This window comes from Sapajus apella, unplaced genomic scaffold (genome assembly GCF_009761245.1).
Source record: "Sapajus apella isolate SASKATOON/1434 unplaced genomic scaffold, GSC_monkey_1.0 scaffold29, whole genome shotgun sequence".
NCBI classification, from domain to species: Eukaryota; Metazoa; Chordata; class Mammalia; order Primates; family Cebidae; genus Sapajus; species Sapajus apella.
The window spans coordinates 17,072,141-17,090,798 of record NW_022436969.1 but is presented as its reverse complement, the minus strand read 5'-3'; the positions used below and the strand labels follow the sequence as shown (position 1 = coordinate 17,090,798).

Below are 18,658 nucleotides of genomic sequence, written 5' to 3'. Positions count from 1 at the left end.
AGAGATCGAGACCATCCTGGTCAACATGGTGAAACCCCGTCTCTACTAAAAATACAAAAAATCAGCTGGGCATGGTGGCGCGTGTCTGTAATCCCAGCTACTCAGGAGGCTGAGACAGGAGAATTGCCTGAACCCAGGAGACGGAGGTTGCGGTGAGCCGAGATCGCGCCATTGCACTCCAGCCTGGGCAACAAGAGCGAAACTCCGTCTCAAAAAAAAAAAAAAAAGCTGTGTAGGCAGATTGCAGTGAATCCTAATTGGTTAGGTCAGCTAAGCAAAAAAGCAAACATTTTATCCCAGATAAGACCAAAAGCAATAATATCTATTTTCCCTGTGGTAAAAATTCTAGATGAGGTAGAAAACACATTTCTCTCCCCCTTGTCTCATTATTATATTAAGGGCTATAAACCCAATTGCAAAAGTTTCGTCAACTTGTTATCAGGTTTTTTTTTTTTAATAGCAATCAATTATAAGAAGTATCATTGAAAGCATTTTCTTGTTTTCTTCTGTAATTCTGAAGGGATCACACCCCCATCCCCAACTTATTATGTGACCCTGTTTTACAGAAAACCACTACCAAGGAGTGCAGAGGTGGCAATGAAACAGCCCAACAAGAAAAGGAAGCTTAGTATGGATTCCAAAGAGCGTTTGGATCAGGACGGACGCTTGGTAAGATGTCAGTCCCTGGACTTTTCCTCACAGTGTGTGCGCTACCAAAATGCACCATGGAATAGTACAGTTCACATGACCACACTGAGGGACTTTTTAGTCACTTGAAACAATGTGGCTTTTGCTTGAGTTTTACGTATAGTGGTATAGAATATAAGTGTTAAAGTCTGATACATTTTAAAAGGCAATCTTACTTTTGAAGGTGACGGAGACCTTTTCTTTTACAAAGATGGAGGTAACTAGCCATTCTCAAGTAAGAGAATGGAGGCTCTGAACTGCAGGGGGTTGTATTAGGATTCTCCAGAGAAACAGGACCCCCTAGAATGAGTGTATGTGTATATGTATGTGATATTTTCTTGTGTTTGTGTACACACACTCAGAGTGTGAGAGAGCTAGCAAGTGAGAAACAGTGAGAGACTTATCTTAAAAAGAGGAATTGATTGAGGCACGTCGTGGAGGCTGACACGTCTGAAATCTGCAGGGCGGCCTGGCAGGCTGGAGGCCCCCGGAAGAGTTGGTGCTGCAGTCCTGAGTCCCAGGTCAGTCTACAGGCAGAATTCCTACTTCCTTGGGGGACCTGTTTTTTTCTCTTAAGTCCTTCAACTGAATGAACGAGACCCACCCGCATGATGGAGAGTGATCTGCTTTATTTGAAGCCTGCTGATTTGAATGTTAATCGTATCTAGAAACATACCTTCACAGCACCATCTAGACACTTAGAAGGTATAATGTTCATTGTGCCTTTAATCACCTTGCCTGTTGTGTTTCCTTATGACAGCTTTATATATGCCTGCAAATTTAAAAGTTAGCAGAATGACCAGAAGACCTCCATAATGACTATTTTTGGGGATGGTGGGCCATTACAGCATTCTCATCTGTGACCCTTCATTGGCTTTTAGCATTTATTTGGATTTGGATTTGGGGGTATTTACGGGGTTTGTGGGTATACATTCACACACAGTTGCTGAAGTGACGTAATATAATACATTTTCTTTTGGTTCAGTTTCAAGTTAGGTGTGGTTCGATGAACTCCAGATATTAAATGAAACATCTCAAGGAACGATCTGGTTTGAGGTTCATTTCAAGGTGTTTAGAAAAGGCCTATGTCAAGCCCTAGAGCCATTCATTCCCTAGGGATTAGCCTCACTGGGCAGCGAGGTGATTAACATGGGGCCAGGGGCCAGTTCCTGGGTCCAGATTGGTTGCCTCTCTTAGGTCAGTTCCAGGAGAGTTTAGAGCTCTAAATGTATAAGAGAAGAACTTGGTATTTAAGAGGTGTCTTAGACTAGACTTGGGCAGGCCTACATCTGTCTTGGCGTAAGTGAAGATGCCATTCTTCTTAGTGTTCTGCTGTGTCATGTCCTCTGAGGAATCAGAGCATGAGGAGATTCAGGATTTGATGTGTTCAGAGTTATTCTGGGTACTTCTCCACATGTGGTCCCTGGACCAGCAGCATCAGCATCACCTGGAGGTTTGGTAGAAATGCAGATTCCTTGGACCCAGTTCAGACGTTCTAAATCAGCCACTCTGGGGGTGGGGCCCAGCAATCTGTGTTTTAATGATCCAGGTGATTCTGATGCCCACTCATGTTTGAGAAGCATTGCCCTAGGGAAATGGCTAGATGAATCTTACCTGCTAATCATGTTACAGTTAATCAATATTTTTCTTAAATTTTGTGTTTAACATTTGAGATCATCTTCCCCCATCCAAACGTATTTTATATTACTTATCAGTATCATTTCTCTTTAAGCTGCTGAGATTGTTACTACCCTCTCTTAGTACTCGATTATCTTGCTCTACCATCTGAGTTTTTAACCCTTTGCCTCTTCTGCATTAGCACAAATCCCAATTTTCTCTTAAAGACCAACTCAGTTTCTAACTTAATCCTGATGTGTTTACCGTTATTTCTACCCATATTGAGATTTTCCCTTTATTGGACTCCAGAAGTGCTTAACATTTAGATATGCTTTTAGTGCAGGTCCTGCATAGATTTTCAAAAATATCTGTTAAATGCTGTTCCTGGTGCTTAATGACATCTCCAGGCAAGTGAATTTTTTCAATCAGTAGTAACAAAATAATATTTTAAAGGGCCATATTCTTAGTTTATGTTTTGAGATGTTTGGGACATATTATTTTAAAGAATATTCACATAGAATTGAAATTTAGTCCGTGTTGCACTGTGACTTTGGGGCTCATTGCCAGTTGCAGTGTTCATTTTTATTAGTCAGATTTAACAGTTTAATACAGTAGGCTGTATTCACACCTGGGGCAGCATTCACTGTGGAAAGAAGTGTTGAGTCATGCTTGAATTTTGCCAGATTTCTTGAAGTATTGGTAACATCCTTTATTTTGTGTGTTATTCTTCTGGTTTACAAGTGACATTTTTAATCACCTAAGTAACATCCCATTGGCAGATCAAGCACATAAAACATCGAGCAAATGCACAGGTGGGTGTTTCTGAACATTTTCTTCTGAGAAAATTTCATATCTTGGATATCTAATAATTTTAGATGATAATATCTGTCAATGAATGTCTTTCTAGACTAATATTGTCTATGTATTTCTATGTGGAGCTTAAAAATATTTTGTTGTGCTTTTCAGAACATAGGGATATGGTTAAAAAATCAAATAGTACAGATAGGCAGTAAAGTAAGAATTAAATTCTCTACTGTCTACCCTCACCCATATACTAAACCCCAAAATATTTTCTTGATCATGTGACCACTGTTTACAGTTTCTCATATGTCTGCATAGGAAATAAACAAAAAAATGAAAGCTGAAAATTCCTAGACCTTTTATGCACATATACACATATATACACACATCCCAATGGGCTCGCATTCTGCTTGTTGTTCTGTACTTTGCTTTTTTTTGCACTTAATTATGTATGTCTTAGAGATACAGGTCTTATTCTTTTCAGTGCTACATAGTGTTTCATTTTATGAATGTACCATAATTTATTTAAATAGTGCCCTACTGTAAACATTTAGATTATTTCAATTTTTATGGTTATATACCATGTTATATCTAATGTTCTTATTCATATATCCTTTTTATATGAGAATACTTTTGCAGTTCATTCATAGGTAATATCATAGCAGTGAAATTATTGTACAAAAGGGTACGCTTGTTTGAAATTTTGATAAACTACTCAATGTCATCCTCCAAAGAGATCACCCCAGTTTATCCTCTCCCTAACAGTATCTGAGAGAGTGCCTCTTTTCCTTGGGTTTTATTATATTTTTTACATCTTTGTTTCTACCACATGGGTAAACCTCTGGTTATGTTCTTGTACCCCCGTAGACTCTTCAAGTTTTCTGTGGTTTTTTTTTTAAACTCCTTAAGGTATTTTGTCTTTTCACAACTTTCAACACAAAGATAAGTGTCATTTTGGGTGCCCTTTGCTAGCTTTATCTGCTCAGCAACTTTAGAATTGACTAGTGAAGTGTAGGCACGTGGTGACTGGGAAAATGAAGTATTTTTTTCCAAGGTGATTTCATTGATGTCTAGTGTGTATGTGAGTGTTCTGGGCACAAAACCCTAAAATAATATACAGCCTATGAAATTTAAAATTTCCTATATAAAAATGCAAGTTTCACAAATGAAAAAGAAAATTTTATTTGACTATATAAGAATAAAATATATGACCTCTGTGTCATATATTTTATTTGCATATAATCAAATAAAATATAAAAATATTGTATATAGTCAATTATAAAATAAAAAAGTCAAATATATAAAAAATATTGTATATAGTCAAATAAAATATAAAAATATAAAAAATATTTTATATTTTATTTGACTATATACAATATTTGATACTGAAAAAGTATTAATTCCCATTCTCCCTCTTCCTGTGAACCTCTTAAAATTAATGGATCTTTATCTAAATAGGGAGTTGTGAACTTTGAGAGATAGAAATATAAGACATTTTTCATTCTCAAAAGAATCTTAGAGTATTGCTGAATAAAGGAAAACTAGCTTCTGTAGAGTAATGGAGAACAACTAAGTGCATATGTAGCACATTAGTGCTCTAAGGTATGGTCACCTTTCAGAGAAAGGTAGACTAATCGGGAGCTTGATTCTGAACTTTGAAGGATGAAGAGTATCTTAAGATACTCATACTGAATGTATTATTATTCTGCTGTAACAAAGAGATTTTAAATCCAATATGGTAAATCTAATCTGAGAGAATATAACTTTTAATGTATGAACGTCTAGGTGCTCTCTAACCTTGAAAGGTAAGAAAATTGAGGGGTCAGAGTGGGAATTATCTGGGCCCCTTAAGGAGGCAGCATGAGCGGAGGTATGGGGTTGGAAGAGAACGTGACGTGTGTGATATATGGCAGGACCATAATGATTTATCTGACTAGAGCAGATATTGCTATTGGCAGTGTAGTAGGTGAGCATTGGATGGGGTTGGGCCATGGGTCAGGAGATTCAGATTTTAGTCTTTGACTGTGCTGCTCATTAGCTGTGTGGCCAAGGACAGTCCCTTCACTGGGCTGGACTCAGCTTCTCTATCTATAGAACAACAGTCTTAGATTGGAAGATCTTTATGGGTCTTTCCATTTCACTAAGTATAAGGTTTGGTGCACAATTAGATTGCAGGGTGACTGGGGTAGATCTGGGTAGTCACACTTGGTGAGGCTTGATGGCCAAGTAGAGGAAGTTGTACTTGAGGTGGTGGTCACTGGCCTTGAAATAAATGACATCAGGGACCATGGCTGACCTCAACTTTTGCAGAGGGTAATGCAATCTTTCTGTAACATCCTTAAATAGATACTGAGAAAATGTTTGGGGTAAGTTTATTTTGGTTTCTATTTTTAAGTAATAGTTAATTCTTTAACATGCTGTTGCCTCATACAAGACTGATGTCAGTTTGCAACAGCCAGTAAAATTCATTTACAGATGGTAAAAACCATAAGAAGGTGGTGTTATAAGGCTATGTTAGATTTTTCACTTTTTGTTTTTTGTATATGGCTTAGCAAACATTTTAAAGAGATTTCATTTGGAGACTGTAGCTATATTATCAAGTGTTTGAACAAAATGGAAGCATTTCATTCTCCCTGAGTGTGTCTGAATTCCAGTAGAGCAGTGGAGAAAAGTCCCACAAATTTCTGTATTTTTATCCAAAAGGTGAATTTTATTTATCTTCAGTTTATATCCCACATTGGATCAAAGCAAAAAAGAAGTTGAAAAGTGGACTTGAACCAGCAGGTGAAATTCAAATAGCAGTTTGTCACTGGGGTTATTATATAGGATTTCACTGTTTTCTACAATTTATGAAACCAATGTGTGTCACCCTCTGGGGCGCAGATAGCAGGTTCTTATGGAACAAGAACAGCAGGGTTCTCAGAAATCCTTGAGTGCTCAGAAGTCTTTGGTCTGACAGCGAAGGAGAGTAAAGGGGCATTATCTGGCAGTTCCAAGGTGACCAATCAAAATTGCCAAGCACGAATCAGCAGTTGAAAATCCTTCGTTTTGTTCCCTTGATTGGAGCTCATAGACAGAGAAATGTAGACCGTGATTAATTAGAAAACATCACTGTGTCTTGTAGTAAAAGCATATGATGTGTCCAGTGCCAGCAGTAGGGAGCAGAACATTAGGTCTTTTTGGCTATTTTCCTACTTCGTAATCCTCTCTTCCAAAATGATGGATTTTAAACTGGTTCGTGGAAATTTACCATAGCAAAGACTTATTTTTTGTTCCTCAAACCATTAGCTCCCTTTTTTTCAGAACACCATTTTTTTCTGGAACTTTATTTTCAGTTTTCAGAATTAGAGTTCGAAACCTGAGAAACTGCAGTAATGGTTTATTTTTTGCAATTTGTGTTGATTTGGCGTTCTGTCTGGAAGGATAAGATCAAGGGCTCATTTTTTCTTCTGTTTTTTTTTTTTTTAAAAATTCCTTCTCTGTTTATTAATAGTAGTGTAGCTTTATTAACTTTATGAAATAATGAATTAGCTTAGAAGCAAAGAATGTTAAAGCTAGCAGGAACTTTGGAAGAAATTTAGTCTGATTTCTTTATTTTAATAGATGAGAACAATCAGGACTAGAGAATGTAGATCATTTGTTTGAAGTTAAATAGCTCTTAGTGGTGGGGTTGAGATTTGACCTTGGATCACCTAGCCCTAAATTCAGCATATTCTCTTCTCTGTCATATGATACTAAATACTTTTCCATTTGCAAAATTGTTTAAAAATGAGGTCACTATGTCATAGATACATATGTTTATTCTGATATACACAATATAATCTTTTGTGTGTATATGTGTGTGTTTACCTATCTATAACCTTGATCTACCAAAAGAACATAGAGACGTTGGAAGCTTGGGAAATTTAAATCCAAAGTGAGAGGTAGTGTTGTTTTTGTGTGGAATGTCTTTTTCTTTCTAGGCAGAATTTCAATAGCAAATAAAGAAGTGTGAACCAAACACTTACTGAGTGACAGATAGCATATTATATATTTCTTTTTATTTTTGAATGATACAGTGATTATAAAAATGCTTCAGTAGCTGTAGTATGAACATAATCATCCTCAAATGCTGTTTCTTTTTACTGTTTCAGGTTTCGTAGTAGAAGAGAGTCTCTGTTTTGAATTACATATGTAAATTTCCTATGTATTGAGTGAATGAACAGGGGTGGAACTGGGGTAAAGTGCTGCCATGGAAAATTAGACCCAAAGCAGGAGTTCATCATCTCACTTGCAGTAGAACAGGGTAGATATGATTACATTACTGTTCCCGTTCCCACTGCATGCCCTGGCAAAAGTTGGTAGCCTTGCCACTTACAGTGAGGGCTGTGTACTTTTGGCCATAGCGTCTGCTGGGAGTTTGTTGGAATCTGTACTCTAAGGCCCTACCCTAGACCCACTGAGTCAAGATCTGCATTTTAGTAAGATTCCCAGATGATTCAAATGCATGTTAAAGTGTGGGAAGCACTGGCTTATAGAACATCTTAGCAGAATGATACTTTGTTGATTTCACAAAGATATCCATGATAACTTTGGATATGAAATCTACCAGGCAGAAAAATACTCTTCTTGAACCTTTCATTCTTACCTTCATTCATCAAATATTTGTTGACCTAGACTAGGTTGCCAGGCTATGTTTTGGGGATGAAAGATAATTAAAACACTGATACAATTTGTTACTGTACAAATGGTCTCTTATACCTTAAAGACATAGACTTAAAAAGGGAACTAAAAAAATGGGAGGAAAATGAAATTAATAGTATTTATTTCATCAGTTCAAAACTGGTTTGCTTTCATTAAAATATTAGTATTTATGATTCTTTTTCAAAAACCTGGTTTTGTGATGCCATTTTGTGCAGTCTGTTTTTTAGATTTGGTTTTTATTGTTGTCAGAAGCCAGGGTGACCAAGCCTTCTCACTTTCCTGGGACTAAGGGGTTTCCCCAAATGTGGGGCTTTTCGAAGTGCTATGAACAGGTTAACCCCATGCAGACTGGGACGGACAGCCACACTAGCCACAACTTAAAAAGATCTATCCCAAAGCTGTATAAGAATAAATTGAAGAAATAATTGTTCGTTGAATTTACTAAATCATGATACTCATTTTTCAGCAAAAGTTTTTGTGTAAATCAGCTGCTAAATTTTCACATTCTCTGATGATAATTAGTTGTTATTGGAAAGTAATGAAAACTATTGCATATTGGCTGGGCATGGTGGCTCATGCCTATAATCCCAACAGTTTGTGAGGCTGAGGTGGGCAGATCACTTGAGGTCAGGAGTTTGAGACCAGCCTGGCCAACATAGCGAAACCCTTCTCTACTAAAAATACAAAAATTAGCTGATGTGGTGGTGTGTGCCTATAATCCCAGCTGGAGGCTGAGGCAGAAGAATCACTTGAACCTGGGAGGTGGAGGTTTCAGTGAGCCGAGATTGTGCCAATGCACTACAGCCTGGGTGACAGAGTGAGACTCTGTCTCAAAAAAAAAAACAAAAACAACCCCCCCCCAAAACAATTTTATATTTATGTTTCCAAAAGTAAGTTCAAAGCCTGCTTGAAACCCTTTGTTTAAAAGATTTTAAAATTGGGAAATTTTGTTCCCAATTTCTAAGTGTATATTGTGAATTGTTAATAGATGGAAAACATTGTTGATGGCTACAAAGTGATGTAAATAAGACACATACCTGGATACCCACTTTCAAAATGCTCTTTGCCATTGTATCTTTCAAAAAAGAAAGCTAGTTTCCTAGTCTTTGTTGAATGGCAAACGTTCCTTCAAAAGTTGCAGGAAGAGTGTGCCTTGCTTGCCCCATGGGGAGAGGCTGCACCATCTTGCTTATTGCATGTGCTTGTATTGTTCATCATATGCAATTTATGGTTTCTTTGCAAGAATCTTTGAAGTTACTTGTCCATTCTATGAAGATCAATTTGGTTAAAATTAAAGTCATTTTGGTCGGGCGTGGTGGCTCACACCTGTAATCCCAGCACTTTGGGAGGCTGAGGTAGGTGGATCACAAGGTCAGGAGTTCAAAACCAGCCTGACCAACATGGTGAAACCCCATCTCTACTAAAAACTACAAAAATTAGCCGAGCACCGTGGCAGATTCCTGTAATCCCAGCTACTGGGGAGGCTGAGGCAAGAGAATTGCTTGAACTGGGGCAGCAGAGGTTTCAGTGAGCCACTGCACTCCAGCCTGGGTGGCAGTGAGATGCCATCTCAAAAAAAAAAAATTAAAGTTATTTAAACTGAGCACTTACAAACTGTAGTAGACCCAGATAGGCTTAAAATAAAAGTAGGATGGAAGGCTTGGCTTCAGTGTAGACCAAGCCTCTTCTATAAGCCACTCCTATGGAACTGGCAGGCCCAGGGATGCAGTCGGGGAAGGTACCTGTGTCAACCTCAATATTAACTGTTATCGAAGCTTCCGCTCTCTTATATTTTAGTCAAAAGCAAGACTTTTAATCTTCCACGTCCAAATGGACCATGTGTATCCCTCTTGGGCACCCACTGGAAGGCTCTGGGTACTGTGTGCATTGTCCCCCTCAGTGACAAGGATCTTCACGACTTTCCTTCCTACAAAAAAGAAACATTAGTTTTCATTGTTTCCAACAATTATCCAGAAATACAGTCTAAGCCCTATTTTCTGTTTTCTAGGAGCAAGCTGAAGAAGAAAAGAAGCCCAAGGATGGCACAACCCCTTTGAGTCATGGTAATTATCACCAGTACATACAGTGTTAGTTCACAGTGAACAACTTCTAAGTGAACTTTTATGAGATTGCTTAGTTGTTTTAGGTTCATTAATTTAAATATATAATAATAGTATCTATGATTTATTCAGGCTATTGCATACCCTTCTGTAGACTTTATCAGTGTCATCTAAGGTTTTCAAATATATACTTCAAAAACATCTAAAGCTCTTGTTATCTCATTTATTTGCTTTTTTAAAAGGCTTTAAATAAAACAACTTATTTGTAAATTTTCTCTGTGAGCAAGAAAATAAAGAGATGCTATTTAGTTTTTTAATAATCCTTTGTGTGAGCTTTCCCCAGATTGATTATATCTTCTAATGATTGCATTGTATTAAAGTCGTGTTTTAGAGGAGATTGTGCATTTGCTCTAAAATGAATATTCCTCATGATGGTTATTAATACATCAATAGGTTTTAGATAATAGCCTTTTAGTATTCAACTAATTCTCTAATGCTTTAAATTTAAACCAACAGATGAAGATGCAATTTCCTGGGAATATACATTCCACATATTTTGTGATTATTGCTATACACGCAGACAGCTGTTACTAAATTTTCTATCAAATCTCCAACATTTGTGCTATTCTCTATGGAAAGGAAGCATATATAAATTTGATAATGCTCCTCTAATTAATCTTTAAAGTACCTTATATTTGTTGAGTAAGCTTTTGTGTTTGACTTTAAATAATGGAAACACCTAAAAATATCTTGAATAAAATGACAAGAATGGAGATTTTTAAGGACCATTTTATATGGCTTAGTCTTGGGATGCAGTATTGAGAAATTGTGATTTTTCTTCCTAAATGATTTTAAAAATAAAAGTTATCGTTTATTTTAAACAAATGGGTGCTGCTTTATATTTCTTTTCTTCTCTTGCTGCCTCCCCAGACCTGTCATGTTCTTTGCTGAAAAATCAAAACAGAATGCAGTAGTTTGATAATTATGTAACTTGGTGTTCGGCTCCATCAAAATATACTTCAATTATGTAACACTGGGATCTTAGAAATGAATTTGGACTGTACCTGGCCCTAACAGTAGGGGTTTTTTAAAACAATTTTTTTCTTCTCAGAGAGAGGTTGTGATTTATGACATTGTTGTGTCTCCCCTGCAGCTATATTTTCACACTAATGTAAATTGTTCTGGGTTCTCTTATTCTGTGGTCGAAACATTTCCTCTAGAAAAAGAAAAGCAGACTGAGGCCAACAACGCAAAAATATTCAGTCCCTCAAACTCAGATTCTTTACTGATTTAGTATTTACAGTTTCATTATATCCAGGTACGTATTTATCTCAAATAGCTTTTCAGTTTTACTTGATTTTTCTTGTTTTCAACAAGTCCGGGAAGGTCCAGTTGGAAGCTTTTCAGTTTTAACAGAAAGTAACTTTTTGCTGTGTTCTTTCATTGTTAGACTTGTTTTATAGATAATGGTCCATTGTCAAAAGTTCACGCTGTGACTGACTCCTCTTCAAATTTGATATTGTATTGTTCCTGTTTTTCCCAGTTGTAGAACACAATAAATGTTTAGAAAAATGTTGAGATTTGGTTTGTGTATGTAGATGCTATGAACTGCTAGTTGTAATGCAAGTGGAATTATTTGAGGGCTCTTTGAGGTAATTCATATTTTTACCACTTTTAGTGGGACAAAGGAAATAATTTACAAATTGCTTATCGTCCTAGCATTATAATGGGGATTTTTCTCCATGAAAATGGTTTAATCTTTTATTGAGGTTGCTTTTAAAACAAAATAGATTTAGTGTCTTACCTCATGTCTTGGAAATAGTAACAAAAGAAAAATACTAAACAAAAACCCCGCAGAACTGTGTATGTACATATAATATATTTATATGTGAACAGAAAATTGTATTGAAAAATAGGTCAGGCATAGTGGCTCATGCCTGTAACCTTAGCAATTTGGGAGGCCAAGGCAGATGGATCTAAAGCTCAGGAGTTCATGACCAGCCTGGGCAACATGGTGAAACCCAATTTCAACCAAAAATACAAAAAAAAAAAAATTAGCTGGGTCTGGGGGTGCATGCCTGTAGTCCCAGCTACTTGTGGGGCTCGGGCAGGAGGATGGGTTGAAGGAGAAGGTCGAGGCTGCAGTGAGCTAAGATCTGTTGTCACTGTAACTCAAGCCCGGGGTATGAAGTGAGACCCTGTATCCAAAAAAATAATTATTTTGCAAAATAAACCTTAATTTTTAGTGGTGATTTTATAACAAATGTGTTTATTTGGAAATCATTTTAAACCATTTTATTGAGTGCCCAGTCTGTGCAACTGATACTGAAGCCCGTATTACAGCTGCAAAGCTTTAAGAGGCCGTTTGACTTACTTGAGGTAAACTGAACTGGTTAGTGCTGGATCCAGAATTTGAACCCACATCTAGCAAGTTCTAAAGTCTGTGCTCTTTTTACTTTACCTCCATGTTCTTTCTATGTCAACATTCTTCTTTCTTTGTAGCTATTCACACAAAGGCAGAGAAAAGTAGAATCTTGCTTAGAAATGGAATGGGAAAAAAAATAACTGCTAATAATTAAAGTATTAATGGTGTCTACTACACCCCTCTGTGCTCTTGGGGACTGACTGAATGAGATTTTCCCTGACATAGCCATGCTGAGATTAAGTTTTTGATTCTTTTGGAAACTCTCTGAGATAAACTGCTCATAGTAATTCTAAAAATTTAACTCAGATAGCTCTAAGAGAAGGCTTGTTTCAGTAAGTATTACTCGTTAATGTTGTGTGTGATTAAAGTTTTAGAATTAGTATTGCCAATCACTGTGTAATCCCAGACCTATATGCCTTTACATTTGAATTTCTAAAGTAAAAATAACTGATTTATTCAGTTGAACAAGTTATCTGGCATCTGTCCTTCTAAATGTTTAAGTGCTCTTTTTAACTGATACACCATTCATATTTGTTTGGTTGAATGTTGGGGCAATGAGGATTTTTTTTTTTTTTTTGAGACAGTTTCCCTCTTGTTGCTGAGTCTGGAGTGTGATCTCAGTTCACTGCAACCTCCACCTCCCAGGTTCAAGTCTCCTGGCTCAGCCTCCTGAGTAGCTGGGATTACATGCATCTGCCACCAGGCCCAGCTAATTTTTTTGTATTTTTAGTAGAAATGGGGTTTCCCCATATTGGCCAGGCTGGTCCTGAACTCCTGACCTCAAGTGATCCACCCGCCTCGGCCTTCCAAAATGCTGGGATTACAGGCATAAACCACTGCACCCAACCCTGACAGTGAACATTTTATACACATAAAAGGAATATAAGAAGTTGTAAAAGACAATTAGATGTATTCATATCTAAATTAAACTCTGTGCATTAAAGAACATCATAATAAACAAGGGAAACAACAAACTAGCAAATATTATCCACAAATGTAGCTAATAAAAGGTCAGCAATAGATAAAGGAATTAGAGAAAAAAATCAGCTATCCTAAGATCTCAGTCCAAAAACAGGCAAAGGGCACAAACAGGTAATTCAGATAAAAAGAAATCAAAATGGCTAAAAATGAATATATTAAAAATATTTAGTCTTGTTAGAATGCAAATAAATATAAATTTAAAAGTAGTGATGATATTTTTAAATTTACCAAATTAAGGACAATTTAAAAAAAACTGCTAACACTCTCTGCTGGTAGGATGGGGAAGACTGAGTCTTGGCATATTGCTGCTAGGAGTAGAATTTGGTTCTGCAGAAGTGCTGAGTAAACATTTCCTTCAGCTGGGCGCGGTGGCCCATGCCTATAATCCCAGCACTTTGTGAGGCCGAGGCAGGCGGATCATGAGGTCAGGAGATCGAGACCATCCTGGCCAACATGGTGAAACCCCGTCTCAACTAAAAAATACAAAAAATTAGCTGGCCGTGGTGGCGCACGCCTGTAGTCCCAGCTACTTGGGAGGCTAAGGCAGGAGAATTGCTTGAATCTGGGAGGCAGAGGTTGCAGTGAGCCGAGATTGCGCCACTACACTGGCACCTGGCAACAGAGCGAGACTGAAAAAAAAAACAAAACATTTCCTTCAAGTCTACTTTTTGACATTTCTCCTAATGACATCAGCATGTACATTCCATTTATGCATATGATAGTCATTGTGGTACTATTTGTAAATAATTAAAAGTTGAAAACATTAATAATCTAAATGTCCAACAACTTAGGAACAGGTGAAACATTGTGTGTAGACAAGTATGTAGTCACTTAAATGTTTTGAAGACATTTAAATTACATGAGAGGAAAAGCTTATGTTAAAATATTAAGGGGAAGAGACCCCCAGGGATTGGTCTGAATGATGGCTAAAAAGAATTCACTTATCTGTAGAATAAGAAAAGATGTTAACAATGATTATCTCTAAATTGGTAGATAAAAGGCATATTTTCTATGTTCTCCAATTATTTATTACAATTAGTATTTAACTATGTTACAATCAGACAAATATTATTAAAAAATAAATTCAGAAACTCCTGAACAAAAAACTTTAATCTGTAGAATCAGGGTATTGTTGAAATATCTGTTCTTAGAGTTTTCTAAGTAAACTTTTATTTTTGGAAAAATTTAGGATTACAGACAAGTTGCAAAGATAGTGCAGAAATAGTACTGTGTACCCTTCACCCAGTTTCTCCTAACATCAACGTCTTAGATGACTATGAAACATTTGTCAGAACTAAGTAATTAACATACATTACTATTCAATGAACTATAGACTTCATACAGGTATCACCAGTTTTTCTAATAATGTCCTTTTTCTGTTCCAAGACAGCCCAGAATATCACTTTGCATTTAGCATTGCATGTAGCTTTTTTTCTACTGCATATTCTTATTTTGTTCTCTCATGTCCAGAAGTGGCCAGTAGCCCCTAAGTTTCTTCAGAGCTACAGTATTTCCTCATCTGCCATCAACTCACCATGTCCCCACAATCTGTGTCCACACTCTTCATTGCTGTGAAACTGTTCCTGTGTAGCTCACCAGTGCCTCATGGATAGTCAGTAATATTGTGTTAACTGATGGAACCAGTGACCTCCCAAATCAGTGGAAGCTTTCATGTTCTATTTTTCTTCATCTTGAAGATTCACTTAGACATTAAAACTGAACTCACCTTTGTTCCCCAGTGTCCAGCCTGCCTCTCTTGTAATCCCTCATCCTGTAGCACCATCATCAACCTGGAGTCAAGCTGGAGTCCTGGAGACATCCTTACGCCTCCCTCCCATTTGCCTCTGACTCCAGCCCAACTGCCTTTTCTCAACTCGTCCTTCCTGACATCTCTCAAATAATGTCTCCCCACCGTTGATTAGTTCCTGGTCACTTTTCAGTCTTTCTATAACCTCTCTTCCCCAACCAAAATTTATCTGAAATTCTGTTACTGGAGTGCCTCATAATCCCTTCTCTAGAATGTTGCTGGAGACCCCTCACCATCTGGCACTTGTTTGCCACCTGCCACCAGCACGCCTGTCTGCCTTGCTGCAGCTGTACAGAACATGCGGTCTAGAACTTACTGTCTGAAGAAGTGCTTTCTCAGCCTGGAGGGTCTTTCTTCTGGCCAACTCCTTCAAAACCTCATTATCGTCTCAACTTTTCTTATTTTGCATTTTTCTCCCTATTTTATTTTTCTCAACATATCCTAGGGCAATTTGGTTTTTTAAAAAATTCAGTTACATAATATGTCAAATCTCCTACCTAAGTTAGATGTCTTTTAAAAAGGCATGAAATCATGTCCAATCAGACCAATAAAATCTATCATTTACTGTACTGAAATAATAATTTACTAAGGCTCTAGAGTATTAATTAGCTAAAAGGCCTGAAGAAACACAGCTTCTAAAAGTGCTTAACTTATTTTCAGGGAGTACCTTTGGTGCTGGGGGATGTGGCTTATTAAATGATTCTAGAAGCTTCAAAGATGATCCCTTGAACATCATCCTGGAGTCTTTTGTTGGAGGAGCTAGTTTACTTCCTGGGTGTAATGACAGAAGCATTTTCTTGCAAAGTAATTATATGTCAGTGGATCTAATGTCTGTATTTTCTAAACTTTGTAAGGGACCTGTTTATTCCAACTGAGGTAATTCTTTACCTAAGAATGAATATCAACAATAGAAAGGGGAAAACCAAATCCATTTTACTTTATTCAATTCCTACTAATACAGATGGCATTTACTGTCATTACATAAACAGTTAAATATTTAGGCTGAACCCTTCATGAGAACTCTGCCTCCATGATCGTCACCTCCCACCAGGCCTCACCTCCAGCACTGGAGATTACAGTTGTACATGAGATTTTGTGGGGATGCAGATCCAAACCATATCAGCTACTTTGAATCTAAAGAATTATATTTCCACTGAGCCCTGAAACTCAGTGGAGTAATGATTAACAGGGGACTTTTTTCTAAGTAAAGAATTTTTTGCAGGGGCACTTCAATAATTTAAGCCTCCACATACATTTTAATGAAAACACTACTTTTTAACAAATAGTTTTCAGTATGTATTTTCAAATCATTTCTTTGCTCTTGATAGTGGTTTATAAATGAGCTAAGCTTTCTGTTTTTCTGATTTAAAGGCGTCCTCTATGGAATTCTGTCCCTTTTGGGTGAATCCATGCTGGGAATAAAGATGCTTATAAAGGGAAGGAACGTGTTCATTTTCTTCCTGGAGTCAATCAGAAGATGGTATCAATGAATCAGATTGTGTAAAGCACAAAGATAGGCCAAGTGCCTGTATTGAAAAGGCTGGTTTTTTTTGTTTGTATGTTTTGTTTTGAGACAGAATCTAGCTCTGTCTTCCAGGCTGGAGTGCCCACAAGGCTTGAAGGCTTCATGAATAGCTCTGCTAGAACTAAGTGCTACTCTGTGGCATTGTCTTTTGATTGAGCAAAAGACTATCTGGGTTCACTGCAACCTGTACCTCCTGGGTTCAAGTGATTCACCTGTCTCAGCTTCCCGAGTAGCTGGGATTATAGGCCTGCACCACCATACCCAGCTAATTTTTGTATTTTTAGTAGGGACAGGGTTTCACTGTGTTGGCCAGGCTGGTTTTACTCCTGGCCTCATGATGTGCCCGTGTCAGCCTCCCATAGTGCTGGGATTACAAGTGTGAGCCACTCTGCCCGGCCTCATCAAGGCTGTTTTATGAAGACAGTTTTTATGTGCCAGGAGGAATTATTTAATATATGTAAGCAAACACCATATTAAAAACTTTGCCTTATTAAATAACTTCCTGTGACACCGTCAGATTATTCATGTTTTCATGCATCCTACAGAGGAACCCCCTCTGAAGGCAATATTAAGTCCCTTCTACATCTGTGATTAAAGATCTCTGATGGATAGTAAGAGTGCTGAACTCTGGAAAAGAGGATAAGTACCCTGTTTTTTTGATTGATTGAGCAAAAGACAATGTCACAGAGCAGCACTTAGTTCTAGTAGAGACATCTGTGAAGCCTTCAAGCCCTGTGGGCAGTGCAGTTACACAGGGAGGGCCTGGTGGTGGCCAGACACCACCTCTTGCTGAGTAAACATCCCCATCTTCCTTCCTGTGGGTTTTGCTTATTCTCTTCCTAAAGTCAGAGGCTTCTGTTTCATTTTGAGTTTGAATCAAAGGATTCTTTTCACTAATGTGCTTGATTTTTTAAAGCATATTTGATTTTTGGTCAGCATAATTACCTTTTGCTACTGAAATTAAAGCTGCCACTTTGGGGCATTTTAATATTCACTCAGACCTAAACTTTTCATGTGAAATATTTGGACCACAGGTTTATTTGCTGACTTCCTATTTTAAATGACTGCTTCATCTCCCTGTGTGCCTCTCTCTTAGCACCAGAGTGATTTTGTTCTCTTTTTCTAATTGATATTTGGTAAAGATTGGAAACCTTTTATATCAGACTTAGTCTGGACTTGCAGACTTAAAAAGGCTGCAAGTCCAGGACAAATAATTTTTTTCCTCAATTAGAGAGTAGGTTCTCAGTCTGATACCTCATCAGCACTGTACATTATTATGTATTTCCTACCAATAAGAACATGCTCTACCCAACCACAGTACAGCTGACCCTTCCAAGCAGGAAATTAGCATTGATACATTACTGCCATCCAAGCTGCAGGCCTCATTTCAGGTTTCACCAGTTACTCCAATAACATCCTTTATAAAAAGGATCAGCTCAGAATCATATGTTACATTACGTTGTTGTGTCTGGCCAGTCTCTTCAATCTGGGACAGTTCCTCAGCCTTTCCCAAACTTTCATGACCTGGACACTCCTGAAGAGTATAGGCCAATTATTTTTGTAAAATGTTGCTTAGTTTGGATTTGTCTGATACTTTCTCATGATTAAATAAATTCAGGTTATGTATCTTGGGGGAAATATCACGGGAGTGATGCTTTCCCTGGCCATTGCGTCATAGCAGATGACATGATTTTGGTATGTTCCATTTTTGAGAATAAGTTTGATTTCTTGATTAATGTATATTCTTCCAGGTTTTTCAACTATAAAGTCACAATTTTTCTTTTGGAATTAGTAAGTGTTTTTTAGGATGTAATTCAAAATTGCAAATACCATGTTTATTTTACAAATTCCTTTTTATTTATTTTATTTCTTTATGGACTCATGGCTTTCTATTTTATTCAGTGGATTTTATTCTTCCATTATTTTGGTGCTAAAGTGGTCCCCAGTTTGGCCAGTGAATCCTCTTCAAGCTGGTTTTGGTGTTCTTTTGATATGTTTCTGTTACTCTTTGAGCACTTCCGTGTTTTCTGACACAAGATGTTTTAGGCCCTTCTTGTGCTCTCCTTGCCCCA

The 18,658-nt window shown here is 37.4% G+C and overlaps 1 protein-coding gene across 2 annotated transcripts in view; it reads left to right on the top strand.

Moving 5' to 3' along the window:
• Positions 1-18,658, top strand: part of L3MBTL4 (L3MBTL histone methyl-lysine binding protein 4) — a 446,421-nt gene that overhangs the window by 101,886 nt on the left and 325,877 nt on the right. For both annotated transcript variants that reach the window (XM_032293336.1, XM_032293337.1), the window contains exons 3-4: positions 567-669; positions 9,797-9,851. In XM_032293336.1, the coding sequence (XP_032149227.1) occupies positions 598-669; positions 9,797-9,851 (127 nt within the window). In that variant the 5' untranslated portion in view covers positions 567-597. The remainder of the gene's footprint in view (positions 1-566; positions 670-9,796; positions 9,852-18,658) is intronic.